Below are 13,811 nucleotides of genomic sequence, written 5' to 3' on the forward strand. Positions count from 1 at the left end.
CATAATTCAAACATGGGTTACATGTTCATGTTCAAACAAAAAACAGTGGAAGATCTTGAAAGTAAACATTGGAATCCTCACAAGAACTACCCCAGGTTACGAATGTAACCCGGTTCCCTAAGAAGAGAACGAGACGCTGTGTCATGGCTGATGCTATGGGAATGCTTCTATGTAGAAGTTGTGTCTGAAACTGTGAAATCATGCTGATTTAGGTCATGTAACAAAGTGTAGCTGTTAGAATTGTTGGGTTCACTCGGAGAAGAATCCTGAGTTGCACTGCTGCCACTGCCTCTACTGATATCAGGGAAACTTTTGCCAAAGAACCACAAAGAGACAGCGATTGAATAGCAAAACTCTTTGAAATTTACTGAGATGAACAGGGAGTATTTATACAGAAGAAAAGTATAATCTTCATTATTATCTATAGGTTAACAACGACGTCAGCAGAACCAGACGTAGTTGACGTGTTCACTGGCAGACACGTCAACTAAGACACGGAAGAAGAAACTGTCACAGTGTCTGTGTACAGCACATGTTCTCGAAACAGAACAAAAAGATTTTCTACGACAAAACACAGGGTATCACGGTAATAATATGAGGTCATGAACAAATTTTGACACACTCTCAGCCAAGGGCCAGAGTCAGCCCAGGACAGAGATATAGAATATATCAGTAGCACATCAGCAAGACCACTGAAGCATATCTTTGTCACATTACTCCAGCTTCTACTTGTCTGATGGAAGCACGAGTGGATGCCCGGGGTGTGGCTAGCGATGCAGCGTGGGACGCTACTATGGGAACCGGGTTAGCAGTGTAACCTGGTACAGTTCCTTTTGAGGAAACTCAATGCTGCATCATGGTGGATGCTATGGGAACGCCAACACCAATGCTGCCACACTCCAGGAGACGTATGTCCCAGACGTCATCAAAGAGCACAAATGATCCAGGAGGAGAACATCATTAGCCCTGTAAGACACAGTACGCTGGAGTGGAGTCCCGGTCCAGGTTATAGAACATTACAAGGGTGTACGGAGAGGACCAACCCGCAGCAGCACAAATCTCCTGGAGGGGAACACCCCTAGCCAGAGTGCTGGACAAGGTGTTACACCTAGTGGAGTGAGCCGTAATACCTAGAGACGAAGCCACACAGTGCATCTCATAGGTGCCTAGGTGATAGCTACCAATACCCAGCACAAGGTGCTGCTTGGAGACCAGATTGCTTTCGCTGAGGCCTCAATGTAGAGGGTGATAGGCCCTCAAAGAAGTGTGTCTGCAGGAACTCTTGTACTGTACTTACAGGGCAGTGAATTAGATCCTGACAATGCCGATTACACCAGAGGCGAAAGTACAAAATAGTCTCCACAACCTCGGTTGGAGGAACAGGGTCTCCCCTCAGGGGCCCGACCACAGGTTCTAAATCTTGGGGAGGAGAATCACCCCCTACACCTGAGAGAGGAGGCTCCTCCTGACAGGAATCTCCCAAGGAGCACCGTACAGAATGGAAAAGAGAAAGCCATAGGGGACAGTGAGTCGACTCCTCAGAGGCGAGCATAGCCAATTTTGCCTGGCCAAAAGTTGCCATGTGTTTTCCATCACCTAGAAGTGGAGATGCCAGGCCTCAGCCCCTGCCTCACCAGAAAGCCTGCTTCCCAATCATGTGCTGTGGAGTGTAAATCGCTGTCAGCGAGAGAACTCTGGTCTCTACCTAGGGCCAGATCTGGTGCACCAACCTGAACAGAGGGTGCAAACAGAGGCTGCCCTATTGGTTGATGAAGGGCCCCACCAAAGGTAATCCCTGAGTTTCATGAAAAAGTGTTTTTAGCACTAGAAACATAGCCCCCATCTTCAGGTAATCTGTGTGCCATGAGAGACAGAAGCCCTCCTAAATGCCATGGGCAGGGTGGCCATCTAGGCCCACTCCCCAGCTCGAGAGGGGGGTGTCTGTTGAAAGAGTCTTGCGACAATGACATGCCCTAAGAGTGGAACCCAAGGTGAGAAACTGGGGTCTGCCTACATAAAAAGGTTCCGAAGCTTGTGACGCATACCCTTTGCAACCCTGAAAAGTGTGTCTACAAATGTGAAAACCCTCCTGAGCCAGAGTTGAAACAGTCTCATGTGTAGCAGACACACAGGAATAGCTACAGTCATGAGCTGAGCACCCTCTAAGTCTGAGACGCAGTGAGGCACTGGCCTAGTCTGATTTTAAAGAATGGCCTTTACAGCAGAAAAGATGGAATCCCCCCCGAGCGGGAGATGGACGTGCCCGCATCCTGGCAGAATCCCAAACTATCCCCCAGAAGGTGGTTCTCAGAGAGGGAGAAAGCAGACACTTCACTGGGTTGAGGCCTAGGGACCTCATGTGGGCAAGCACGGCATCTAAATGCCTGGCTGCCAGTTCTCTCGACTGAGCCATGATGAGCCAGTCATCTGGATAACTGAGTACATGGATGCCCTGGGGTGCAATGATGCCAGAGCAGCCTCCATGCACTTTTTTCTGAGGGTGAGCAATAAGACTAGGCTTAAAGGGAGATCCTGGCTGTGGTAAACTTCAGCCCGAAAGCAAACCAGGGGAGTCTCCTGTGCTCTGGCAAGATGTCTATGTGAAGATTGATTCAGGATTCAGGATTATCATCGCAATTCAGTCCTCAGACCTTATCTGCAACACAATGACCATGAGTGTTAACATCTCAGATTTGTATGTTTCAGCATACAATTCAGAGCACTCGGGTCTAAAATTGTGCATTGCCCCGTTCTTCTTTGGAACCAAGAAATGCTGGATATAAAGCCAGAGGCTCGCCCTAAAAGGGGAATGCACTCTACAGCCCCTTGGTATGAGTGCAAAACTGCCATTTTGTGAAGCACCACAACAGCTTAACTTGTGGGATTGTAGGCGTTCCCTATAAGGCCGATGTGATCCGACAGGGCCTCAGTGGTAATGCAGACTTTCTCCATGGAGCCATTGAAGGGCGAAATAGCCCACAAGCATTTATTCAACCCTAGGCATCGCTGCATACCCATGTTCATCAAGGCCCACAATGGCTGAATAGTCATCAGTGGCTGAGAAGGACAAACAGACAGAATAATGGATTATTCCACAACCTTGACACCTCAGTGTGGAGGGCTGGGAAAAATGGGAGACGCCTTCATGGAGGTGGAAGGCGGCATGACGTTAGTCAGAGATTGTCAAGCTCATAGACAACATCATTTCATTATGGCAATCTAAGCTAAGCTTAACAACAGCATGAGTAATCACCTCCAAGAGCTTTTTGAACACCACAGAATGTGGTGGAATTTCGAATGCTCTTCTTCTTCACATGACCTACCTGAGCCGATAAATCTGCATGTTTTTACACAGAGCTTCAGAGACAACTTTCACATAGAAGCATTGGCAAAGCTCCAGCCATGATGGAGCGTCAAGTTCCCTCGAAAGTGAACCCAGTACTTACAATTAGACTGAGTACTTACACATGCTGTAATTTGATGTGATTCCCCTTCATGGTTTGTGACATTTTAGGGTATATCCGGTGCGAGTCTGACCAGTCATCAGGTGGAAGTTCTGGGAAATATGGCCTGCACACTAGACTCCTCCTACATCCAGAACTCTGACCCTCTCATTCTTGAGAAACTGAAGAACTGTGAAGATCTTTCTGATTCTCAAATCACTGCTGTACAGTTACTACTCCTCAGTGGGAATACTGCTTATGGGTGAGCTAGAGATTTATGCAGACTAGTGGATATCTTTTTATCTCATAGTGTTGTAGAAAAGGTTCATTTTGAACCATTACTTCAATCATATTTTACTGCTAATTTTAGAATTTGTATAAAAGTTTAGATTTTAATTTTAATGACTAGAGTTGTGTTGTATAAGATATGAATAAGCACTCGTTAATATTGTTTTTTTTTTAAAATCAGCAATCCCTCAATGTGGAATGAAGAGACCGTGGAGCAACTCAGCAACCTGGCGGTTTATTTCAAATCAGACATCTGCAACAAACTTAGCTTTGTATGTAAATCTGTCCTGTTTTAAATTATAGTTTTCCAGTGTTCAACTTTATGGACTAATTTAATGACATCATTGTGTGTGTGTGTGTGTGTGTGTGATTGTTGAAGAATGTAAAAAGGAAGTTCCTTTCGGTCCTGAGGGAGCAGAAGATCCCACTGAAGAAGCTAAGGACATTCTTTACAGAATGCAACTCAGAAAGCACTACAGGTAAAAGTACTTTACAGTGTAAAACACACTGAGATACAGGTATACATTTTAAGATTCTGCCCTTCAGTGATGATTTTGTTCTGTTTCTAACAGTGAGCAACATCACAGCAGTGACAATTTCAGACCCATCATTTCCTTTTGGCTTTAACTCCACGCAGTTTGATCTGTATCTGGACATCACTGTACTGCAGGACAACCTGGCAGCCATCACTGAAAAAGTGGTGGACACCAGCCTCCAGACTGTCATTCTGAACAAGTTAAACCAGGTTAGCAGCACTGAACACTGATTGTTTTGTAAATGTACCCCTGCAAATCAGGCTTGTTGAGTTGTGAGTATAAAGTCTTTGTGTGTGGTGGATTTATCCACACAATATTTTGGACAGTGTGTGTTAGGTGGTATATTATAAATTGTTGTTTTGTGTGCATATATAGATTTACCCGTCAGGTCTTAATGACGGTGTACTGCAGCTACTGGGTTCCACTTCTCGTGTGGCCACTACTGATGACATTAGCAAGTGGAATATTACCATAATTGACACATTGTCCTCCTTGATGGACTCAAATGCTGGACACTGGGAAAAAGAAAAGGTAATGTGTGTGTGTGTGTGTGTGAGATATGTCAAGTACTTTTGGACCATGTCCTCAACTCCAATCGGAGAGACTAGAATAGAGATATCAAGAGACCCTGCAATCTTTCAGAGTGGGAACAAATAAATTTGACCCTTCAGAGAGGGGGAGATAGTACCAGTGATTCTAGAAAGAGGGAGAGGGAGCATCTGTCATCCTCTAGAGAGAGAGAGCATCAGTGATGCATTAAAGAGTGAGAGAGAGTGTCTGTGATCCTTTAGAGAGTGAGAGAGAGAGAGTTTATCTAAAACTCAGACTATTTCATTACTCTTTGAACATGTAATACATAGACACTTACTAGTTGAAGCATTTTACTAATGTGCTTGCTGCAAGTATAATCTTTGTGTATTTTGTAGAGTAAAGCGGTGATTATGAGGTATCTGAGCATGGGAAATCACTCTCTGGGAAGTGCTGAAATAAATGTAGTTGGTTCCAACATCTGCACTTTAGACATCAGTGTGCTGGAAAATATCACTGCTGAGAGCCTAACGTAAGTACACACTCACAGCTACATACAGACACAAACATGGAAAAAATTAAATAATAAGAGTTGAGAATAATTTGAGAACAGTCTTTACAGTTTACATTTTTTCTATATGCAGGTCAGTCTTGTCTCCAGATCTGTCCTCATGTTCCATCGAACAGAAATCTGCTCTGTACATCATCGCTAACTCTTCATTCAGCAATCAACGCAGCAGTTCTACAACTTTCTACCAACTCATCAGACCTTACCTGGGTAAAGCCACCATCCACTTACACAGAGAGACTAAACATACACACTAGGTGTAGTGCTTTAAAATAGAAGAATTGGATTGAATTGAAAGTGCATGAAATTTGAAATTTGCATTCACACACACACACACACACACACACACACCATGAATTTAGTTGTTAAACTGAGTCTGTGTGTCTAGGTGGAGCTCCTGTGAATGATATACAAGCTCTTTCTACCCAGAACATCAGCATGGATATCACCATGTTCAATAGTCTGAATCCTGCTGTTCTCAAGGTATAACAATAAAATGATCAGAATAAAAGTTTGAGTTCTAAGAAGAAAAGTAAAGAAAACTGTATTTTATAAATGAACTTGATAAAAAAACTGTTTTGCTTGTGCCAGATCCTAAATGTGAGCACAGTGAGGGCTCTAATGGGGGTAAACCTGGCTGATCTGAAGCTGTTTGAGAACTCCTCAGTGGTTCAGTCCTGGGTGGCACAACAGAACCAATCTGATCTGAACACGCTGAATCTTGGCATCATCAACCACAACCCTTGTTATGGTGTAGAAAGGTGAGCTCTTTTATGCAATGAAAAAGGAGTGAACTTTACAGAAAAAGGTTTTAGGAGATGTATAACATTATTCCTTTTTCTACACAGTCACACTCTTGATAGCGAGTTTGCATCTGGAAATATTTCTGCAGTATTGTGCAACTTTAGCATTCCTGACTATGCCTGTTCATCAGTAAGTCCTCAGAGAACAAAATTCCTCTTCAGAGTTTCCGTCTTTTTACACAGAAGCCGAGTTGACCACAGACACCTCTGTTTCTTGTCTTTCAAGGTTGCCGTATTGTCCTCTAATGATCTGGTCACACTGCTCACATGCAAACTGCCAAGCAGCCTGAGCGTCTCTAAAGACGCTTGGAAGCTTTTCTTCCAGAATTTTTCTGGACCTTTGGATGACGCCCTGGAGAGCTTTTCAAACGTGGTATGAAAATTCCATTTGTGCTATAGTTAAAAATTGACTTAAAAATAAACATCTGTGCGTAACTATGGATTGAAGATTGTAATCTTTCATTTAGACGGACAGCAGCATTCAGACTGACCCAAATATACTTGATGCCATCGGGGAGGTGATAATCGACAAGTTCACCGCAGCAGAGCTGGTGAATGCCACTTTCATCACTGTGTGGTTCCAGATCAGGCTCCGACCATTTTTGTCATCGGTGTCCAAAGATTTTCTGTCCAGTCTCGGTTCACAAACCTTCAGCTGTGAGACCTACCAGATTGTGTACGTATGGACAATGAAATTTCAGAACTCAATGTGTGTTGTTGAGGGTCATACACGACAAAATCTGATCTATTTCTCCTCCAATGTAGGGTGCAAGCTCTCAGCAGTCAAGAATCTCTCATGAAGGAGGAGCAGAAGCAGATGGTCTTTACTTGGTTCATCTTTCCCTTCCTGTTAAGAAATGACCTTCCAGGTACACAGGCTCCTTTTCGTTGTTCTTATACAGAAACCTGACAGTTAAATTAAGACAATCGATTGTCTTAATGAAAGAAACCAAGAGCCACTTGAGAATATTCTGACTGATTTAACTAATGGTTTCTGATCATTTTAGACCCTCGCTGTCTTTCCAACACTTCCGGCAGCAACGACTGGCTTGAAAAGAACCTTGGCAGTTTCTCCGATTATGCTTCTTTGGAAGTGCTCAAACTTCTAAATGCAAATTTCTCTAGCGTGAGTAACATCTCAACTGCACCAAGGGCATTTTTCTAGTGGGTTTGCATTTGACTGTACAACAGTAGAAAGGGTTGGTCTCTGGATTTTGGTCTTGTGAACAGAATGAGTAATATATGTTTTGTCCTGCAGGTTGAAGTGTTAGACTTACTGTCCAGTGAACAGAAGGCACAGTTCATCTTGCATTCAGGAGTGTTGGCAAATGACTCTGTGTTTAGAGAGGTGTTTAGCAGTGTGATCACACCTTTAGATCTGAATCAACTTGGCAGCTTCTTCGAAGCCTTCAGTCAGACTGCAATACAAGTAAGGATCTGTGTAGTCTACAAGCCATGGCATATTTCCTTTTGAAATGCAACACATTTATTCTATGCATACTAACTGATAATGTCCAAGTGTGTCCAGACTGTTAATCCATGTTGCTGTGTGTTTGCAGATGAACATGACTAGCATTCCTTCAGCAATATCAGACACCATTCTAAACATGACACTCTTGGATCTGGTGCCTCACTTCCAAACTTTCAGCCCAGAGGACTTTGCCTTGTGGTTCCAGACTTACCTTTCCTTGTTCCTTCCTGGGATTAGTCCAAACACCCTGTCCATCATCCCCATGAACATCAGCTGTGACTCCTACAGAGAGATGTGAGCTCCTCCTCAACATGAAAGCACTGATCTATTCTTTAATTGCTTTGATTTTTAACTTGTTTACTTCTATGTTCTTGTATTTACAGAGTTAAAGGACTTGATAATGTGTACAGTGACCTTTCTGCCACCCAGTCAAACACGGTCTTCAATTATACACAAGACTATGTCAAGTACCAGTCCAGCCAAGGTGTGTGTGTGTGTGTGTGTGTGTGTCTGTGTGTGTTTTCCTGCTTGTGTATTTGCTGACTAAGGCTAGTACAATGTGCAGCCAGTGATCAGTAAGATGTCTTTAGCAGGTGAAGAATATGGACTAAGTCTGGAGTGTCTCACTTCATTGGTCTGATATCATCAATCTAAATGCACCAGACTTTTTTCAATAGTGCTCTATTTTACCTCACAGGCCTGAGCTGCTATGGCACAGGGAGCTTCTATGTGTTCCTGAAACAGTTGTTCCTCAATTTTGGATTCCCTGACCTAAAAGATTTCCTGTCTCTGATCCCAGGAGACCGCCTGGCAGAGGTAAGTCTGCTCTATAACACAGATCGCATCAGTGAATCGCTCACTAATAGCTTAAGTGGCAGGCAACGAGCCTCCCACATCTTCCTGGGTAACTAGTGTGTTGTATCTCCTCTGCGTCCTCTAGCTGTTGGGCTCCATCTCTCCGGAAGAACTCAGTGAGTTTCTGAACAGGCCGGACACAGTCATTAATGCTTCTGACCTCTGCACCCTCCTCAACAACTACAATAGAACCAACCAGTACCTGGAGATGGTACACCTGTCTTCATTTACCCTACCCTTTTAGTCCATGAGGATTATTTTCCTTTATCATATAAGGATTAACTCATAGATTAATCTGTGTTTCTGTCTACAGGAGACTGTCTTGTCCTCAGCTCTGGCCAGCTACACTTTGGAATGTGTGTTGTCTCGTGCTCTCACTGCCTCATCTCAGGCTGAGGTAGAACAGTGGTTTGATGTTACACTGCTTCACTACCTGCCCTACCTCAACTCTCATCTCATCAGCTCTGCCCAGCTCAGTGGTGCCTCCTGTCTGTCATACAGAAAATTGTGAGTCATTGTTCGTTGTACCATTACACGGGGCTCTCAGCACAAGCACAGCCTCCTGTTTGTTGTTTAAAAAACTAAGGATCTGTAGTAAAATCACCTTTATATATGTGTTTATGAGCAGAGTGTCTATCTTGGGGGACAATTACAATTTTTCTGCAACTGATTTTACCCCAGCTGATGTGTACAGCTCCATTACAGTGTATCTGAACAGCAGCGGTAAGAATAACTACACCTCTCTCTCTCTCTCTCTCTCTCTCTCTCTATCGAATAGTACTGCATATTAATTTCCTATATTTGTGTGTGAATAGTAAGTGTGTCTTAACATATCTATCTGTATGTGTATCATGTGCGTCATGCAGATGGCAGCCCCCGCTGCTATAACTCCTCAGATCCCCTTCTGAACTCCACTGCCTGGTTTGCTGACAACATTGGATTCTTCATCACTTTCATCACCCTCACTGATCTGCAATCATTCCTATCAGGAAACATGGTATCACACACACACACACAAATATACATATATGTAATGATCCATATAAATCCTTCAGAGATTAACAGGAATGATTATTTCGGATCAACTGAGAAATATAAATATAATTATAAATATAAATAATAAATATAAATAATAATTATAAATGTAAATATAATTATTTACGTAAAAAAACAAATCCTATAGTGTCATCAATGTGTCTGTTTTATTGTGTCCTTTAGTCAAGTGTGTTCCTGGAGAACTCAGAAAATCTTCAGCTATTCAACAACTCAGGCATTTCCACCAGTGTCTTGGAGTACTACACAAACGAGTTATACATCCAGAATCCTGATTTCAGCCCACTTGGGTAACACTCCGCACTAAACACAACACTCGAAACAACTACTTATTCTATTTATTTATCCAGCCTCGTAAATTCAACCCCCTCAGCTAACAGAGTACATACAAGTATAAATATGTTTGGATGCACTTTTAAAAGGTTGTCTTTGTTCTTATAGATTGCCAGCTGAATTGCTGTGTCGATCTCCTGCCTCTGTGTTTGAACGTCTTGGAGATGAAGACATCACGTCCATCCTGAATCGCATCAACGACTTCTGCACAGAAATAAATCCAGAGGTGATCAATCAATAAGACCCTGTCTGTTCACTAATCAGTTATTCTGTAGCAGTGTGAGTTACCCACAGTCCTCTTTTCCTTTCAGGTCACAGCGGTGCTAGTAGCAAAGTTCCCCAATGTATCTGCATCCATCATCCAATCTTTGGGCAGCCAGTGTGTGGGCCTGACTGTGGGCCAGATAAGCTCCGCCCCCTCCGATGTGATAAACAGTTCTCTGTCTATACTCAGTAGCATCAATGGCTGGGACCAGGGCCAAGTCAACTCCATCATCCAAAGCATCATTAGTGCAGGCTTTACTGTGAGTGTACACTTCAAACTTGTCAGGAATGTGGGTCTACGCTATTGGAAGCTAGACCACTTCCGTTTAGAGCAATTTAACAACATACCCCTGTAAAGAAATAAACTGTATTAGTGTTCAAATATTTACCAACTACACTGTGTTCACAAAGGTGCTGTAATTTAGACTGTGTCTTGTTGCATTCAGATCCAAAACAGCATGTTCATACTTTCTAAATAATATAATAAACAATGATCTGATTGTTTTGCTTTACAGATCAGCAGTGCCTCCTCTCTGGAGTCCCTGGGAACACTCATAGGTGGCGTTCTCTCTGCAAACATCTCCATCATCCCATCTTCTCAGCTTGTGTCTTTATCTCAGAATCCAACATTCATCAATAACATTATCTCAGCGCCAGTTATTCTACAAAATACATTTGTCCAGAAGGTATTCTCTCTTAATCACATAGACTACACACACACACGCACAATACACTACAGCCAATCACTTAAATGGAGATATATATTATTGTCCACTTTGCAAGTTTAATTTTAACCCAGTCCTTTTGCTCAGAATGCAGTTTTGTTAGTCTGGAAAAGTTGAAGATTTCCTCCCACAATTTCTTCCAGGTAATCTCTGTAGACCATTCCAAAGTGCTAGAGAATGTTCCAGATGCACTGGTGATGTATATTCCACTTGTTCTACTGACGTCACTGAGCTCTGTTGATGTTTCACTCATCAATAACAAGAGCTGGAGTCATGAACAGGTAACTGAACAGAGAAATGTAAATCATTTTCTTGTACTAAAAAAGAAACATGTAACTGTGTAACATGGCTTGACCGTGATAACAGCACTTACAGATGCTGAATTCCTGTGGAGTTTGGATATCCGAGTGTAAAACACATCAATAACATTTTGCATCCTTTGTATGATTTTTTTTACCAGGCTATGATGTTGTTTGGTGCAGTGGCCAGTGCCAGTGATGATCCAGAAGAGTGAGTTAGAAACACACACTTGTCTCAGTGAATGCATACACACACACACACACACACACACACACTTACAAATCCGGTGTAAATAAACATTGGGTGAACATTCCAGGTACATAAGATTTTGCCAGAGTACAATTAGACATTGTGTAAAGGTTCACCTGTGTGTATGTCTGTGTGTGACTATGGGTATGTGTCTCTCCACAGTCTGTCAACTTCAATACTGCAGGGATTCTCCTGCAGCTCAGTTCAGACTCTCCCACAGCAGAAAGCCAAAGATCTTGTGAAAGCCTGTAGACCACGTGAAGGCAGAGACAAGGTCCATCTGAAAGAGGCACAGGTACACACTCTGATATTCATTCACATTCCACACACAGTCTGAATCATTGGCAGCATGTAGACCCAAACATATACTGGTACATGAGAGACCACACAATCACAAAGGGTTCTGTGTTTTAGCTAACCTGCATGTACAACTACATGAAAGACGATCCATCTGTTAACTTTACTGACATCCCCTCTGAAATGCTTCTGTACTACAGGTGTGTAACACATTCACATACACACTATACTGTATCTTAAAAAGATAAGGCATACTTCCTTTGCATTTGAAAGATTATCTGAGGTTAATTTGGTTCATTTGCAAAATGTATTTTGTCTCTTTGTGTGTGTGTGTGTGTGGGTGTTTTAGCTATGAGAAGATACAGAAGGTGAACTGCCAGGCATATTTCAGTGCCCTGGGCAGAGCAGATTTCTCCGTTCTGTCTCTTGGCCTTGACAAAAAAGACATTCTGTTCAACCATGCAAAGAACTGCCTGGTAAAACATACACATCAACATGTTCATAGACCAGCACACTCATTATTAGCACTTAAATGTTATGGGAAAGCAGTAAACCAATCTTACAGTATGATTGTTTTATGATTTTTCACTTATGAAATCTACATTTACAGCATTTAGCAGATTCCCTTCAACAGAATGACTTAGATAAGTGCCTTGTGCTCTGTCAAAAACATAATCATGCTAATTCACTAGATCTAAAAAGTGTGGTAGAGAGTGGGCTGTCATGAATTCCTTTAGGTATGTATGCACTGGACTGTTTTGGCTTTGTGTGTGAAATCTGATGCTGTAGCTACTGGCGTCTAGTGGAGGGAACCCGGCAATGGGAAAGAATCTGGAAAGGTTGAGAATGACGGTACGCAGAGGCAAACCTATGACTTTCAGTAGTCCAGTCTCCACATGATGAAGGACTGAACAAGCACTTGAGTGGCCTTGGTGAATAGAACTAGATTTTCCTGAAGATAGCAATCAGTTTATATAAGTAGTGAAGGACAATTGGTTGTCCAGAAATACACCAAGGTTGCATCCATTTTGCAATGGTGAGCTGTCCAAGGAGATAGCAAGATCTTGATTTGTGGATGCATCTTCACAATGTGTGGACATCTCAATGTGTGGACCCAGCTTCTTGGTGGCATTTAGTTCCAGATGATGAGCTTTCATCTGTTACACTCTGTATTCAGAAAGATAAGGAAGGAATGGAGAGGATGCATCTACTGTCATCAGCATAGCTGTGGTATAAAAATACATGTAAGCAAAGTCCATTTCCGACTGTGACTTAGAAATGCAATAGAAAATTTCTGGAAAGTTCCCAGATCAGGATTTATTCTGTGGTTTGCTGACCTCTAAACACAGTGGAGAAAATATATGGGCAAAGCAGAGTCAGGTAAATTGTCTGGAGGCAAACAGAATACTTCAGGCAAGAAAGCAAATTCTTTGAGAGCATAATTCAAACATGGGTTACATGTTCATGTTCAAACAAAAAACAGTGGAAGATCTTGAAAGTAAACATTGGAATCCTCACAAGAACTACCCCAGGTTACGAATGTAACCCGGTTCCCTAAGAAGAGAACGAGACGCTGTGTCATGGCTGATGCTATGGGAATGCTTCTATGTAGAAGTTGTGTCTGAAACTGTGAAATCATGCTGATTTAGGTCATGTAACAAAGTGTAGCTGTTAGAATTGTTGGGTTCACTCGGAGAAGAATCCTGAGTTGCACTGCTGCCACTGCCTCTACTGATATCAGGGAAACTTTTGCCAAAGAACCACAAAGAGACAGCGATTGAATAGCAAAACTCTTTGAAATTTACTGAGATGAACAGGGAGTATTTATACAGAAGAAAAGTATAATCTTCATTATTATCTATAGGTTAACAACGACGTCAGCAGAACCAGACGTAGTTGACGTGTTCACTGGCAGACACGTCAACTAAGACACGGAAGAAGAAACTGTCACAGTGTCTGTGTACAGCACATGTTCTGGAAACAGAACAAAAAGATTTTCTACGACAAAACACAGGGTATCACGGTAATAATATGAGGTCATGAACAAATTTTGACACACTCTCAGCCAAGGGCCAGAGTCAGCCCAGGACAGAGATAT

General features: G+C 42.5%; 1 protein-coding gene across 1 annotated transcript in view; it reads left to right on the plus strand.

The window, feature by feature from the left end:
• The window catches only part of LOC131346716 (uncharacterized), a 76,965-nt gene that overhangs the window by 18,863 nt on the left and 44,291 nt on the right, over nucleotides 1-13,811 (plus strand). The window contains exons 49-79 of the mRNA XM_058380289.1: nucleotides 3,515-3,705; nucleotides 3,913-4,003; nucleotides 4,111-4,210; nucleotides 4,304-4,476; nucleotides 4,643-4,798; nucleotides 5,194-5,327; nucleotides 5,440-5,573; nucleotides 5,752-5,846; nucleotides 5,955-6,124; nucleotides 6,212-6,296; nucleotides 6,393-6,539; nucleotides 6,634-6,842; nucleotides 6,932-7,035; nucleotides 7,174-7,292; nucleotides 7,425-7,595; nucleotides 7,726-7,931; nucleotides 8,021-8,121; nucleotides 8,335-8,453; nucleotides 8,578-8,703; nucleotides 8,806-8,999; nucleotides 9,121-9,215; nucleotides 9,359-9,489; nucleotides 9,711-9,835; nucleotides 9,987-10,104; nucleotides 10,190-10,402; nucleotides 10,658-10,828; nucleotides 11,011-11,148; nucleotides 11,328-11,377; nucleotides 11,579-11,711; nucleotides 11,831-11,913; nucleotides 12,063-12,189. Of these exons, the coding sequence (XP_058236272.1) occupies nucleotides 3,515-3,705; nucleotides 3,913-4,003; nucleotides 4,111-4,210; nucleotides 4,304-4,476; nucleotides 4,643-4,798; nucleotides 5,194-5,327; nucleotides 5,440-5,573; nucleotides 5,752-5,846; nucleotides 5,955-6,124; nucleotides 6,212-6,296; nucleotides 6,393-6,539; nucleotides 6,634-6,842; nucleotides 6,932-7,035; nucleotides 7,174-7,292; nucleotides 7,425-7,595; nucleotides 7,726-7,931; nucleotides 8,021-8,121; nucleotides 8,335-8,453; nucleotides 8,578-8,703; nucleotides 8,806-8,999; nucleotides 9,121-9,215; nucleotides 9,359-9,489; nucleotides 9,711-9,835; nucleotides 9,987-10,104; nucleotides 10,190-10,402; nucleotides 10,658-10,828; nucleotides 11,011-11,148; nucleotides 11,328-11,377; nucleotides 11,579-11,711; nucleotides 11,831-11,913; nucleotides 12,063-12,189 (4,209 nt within the window). The remainder of the gene's footprint in view (nucleotides 1-3,514; nucleotides 3,706-3,912; nucleotides 4,004-4,110; nucleotides 4,211-4,303; nucleotides 4,477-4,642; nucleotides 4,799-5,193; nucleotides 5,328-5,439; nucleotides 5,574-5,751; nucleotides 5,847-5,954; nucleotides 6,125-6,211; nucleotides 6,297-6,392; nucleotides 6,540-6,633; nucleotides 6,843-6,931; nucleotides 7,036-7,173; nucleotides 7,293-7,424; nucleotides 7,596-7,725; nucleotides 7,932-8,020; nucleotides 8,122-8,334; nucleotides 8,454-8,577; nucleotides 8,704-8,805; nucleotides 9,000-9,120; nucleotides 9,216-9,358; nucleotides 9,490-9,710; nucleotides 9,836-9,986; nucleotides 10,105-10,189; nucleotides 10,403-10,657; nucleotides 10,829-11,010; nucleotides 11,149-11,327; nucleotides 11,378-11,578; nucleotides 11,712-11,830; nucleotides 11,914-12,062; nucleotides 12,190-13,811) is intronic.

Source organism: Hemibagrus wyckioides, linkage group LG26 (assembly GCF_019097595.1).
Source record: "Hemibagrus wyckioides isolate EC202008001 linkage group LG26, SWU_Hwy_1.0, whole genome shotgun sequence".
Taxonomy (NCBI): Eukaryota; Metazoa; Chordata; class Actinopteri; order Siluriformes; family Bagridae; genus Hemibagrus; species Hemibagrus wyckioides.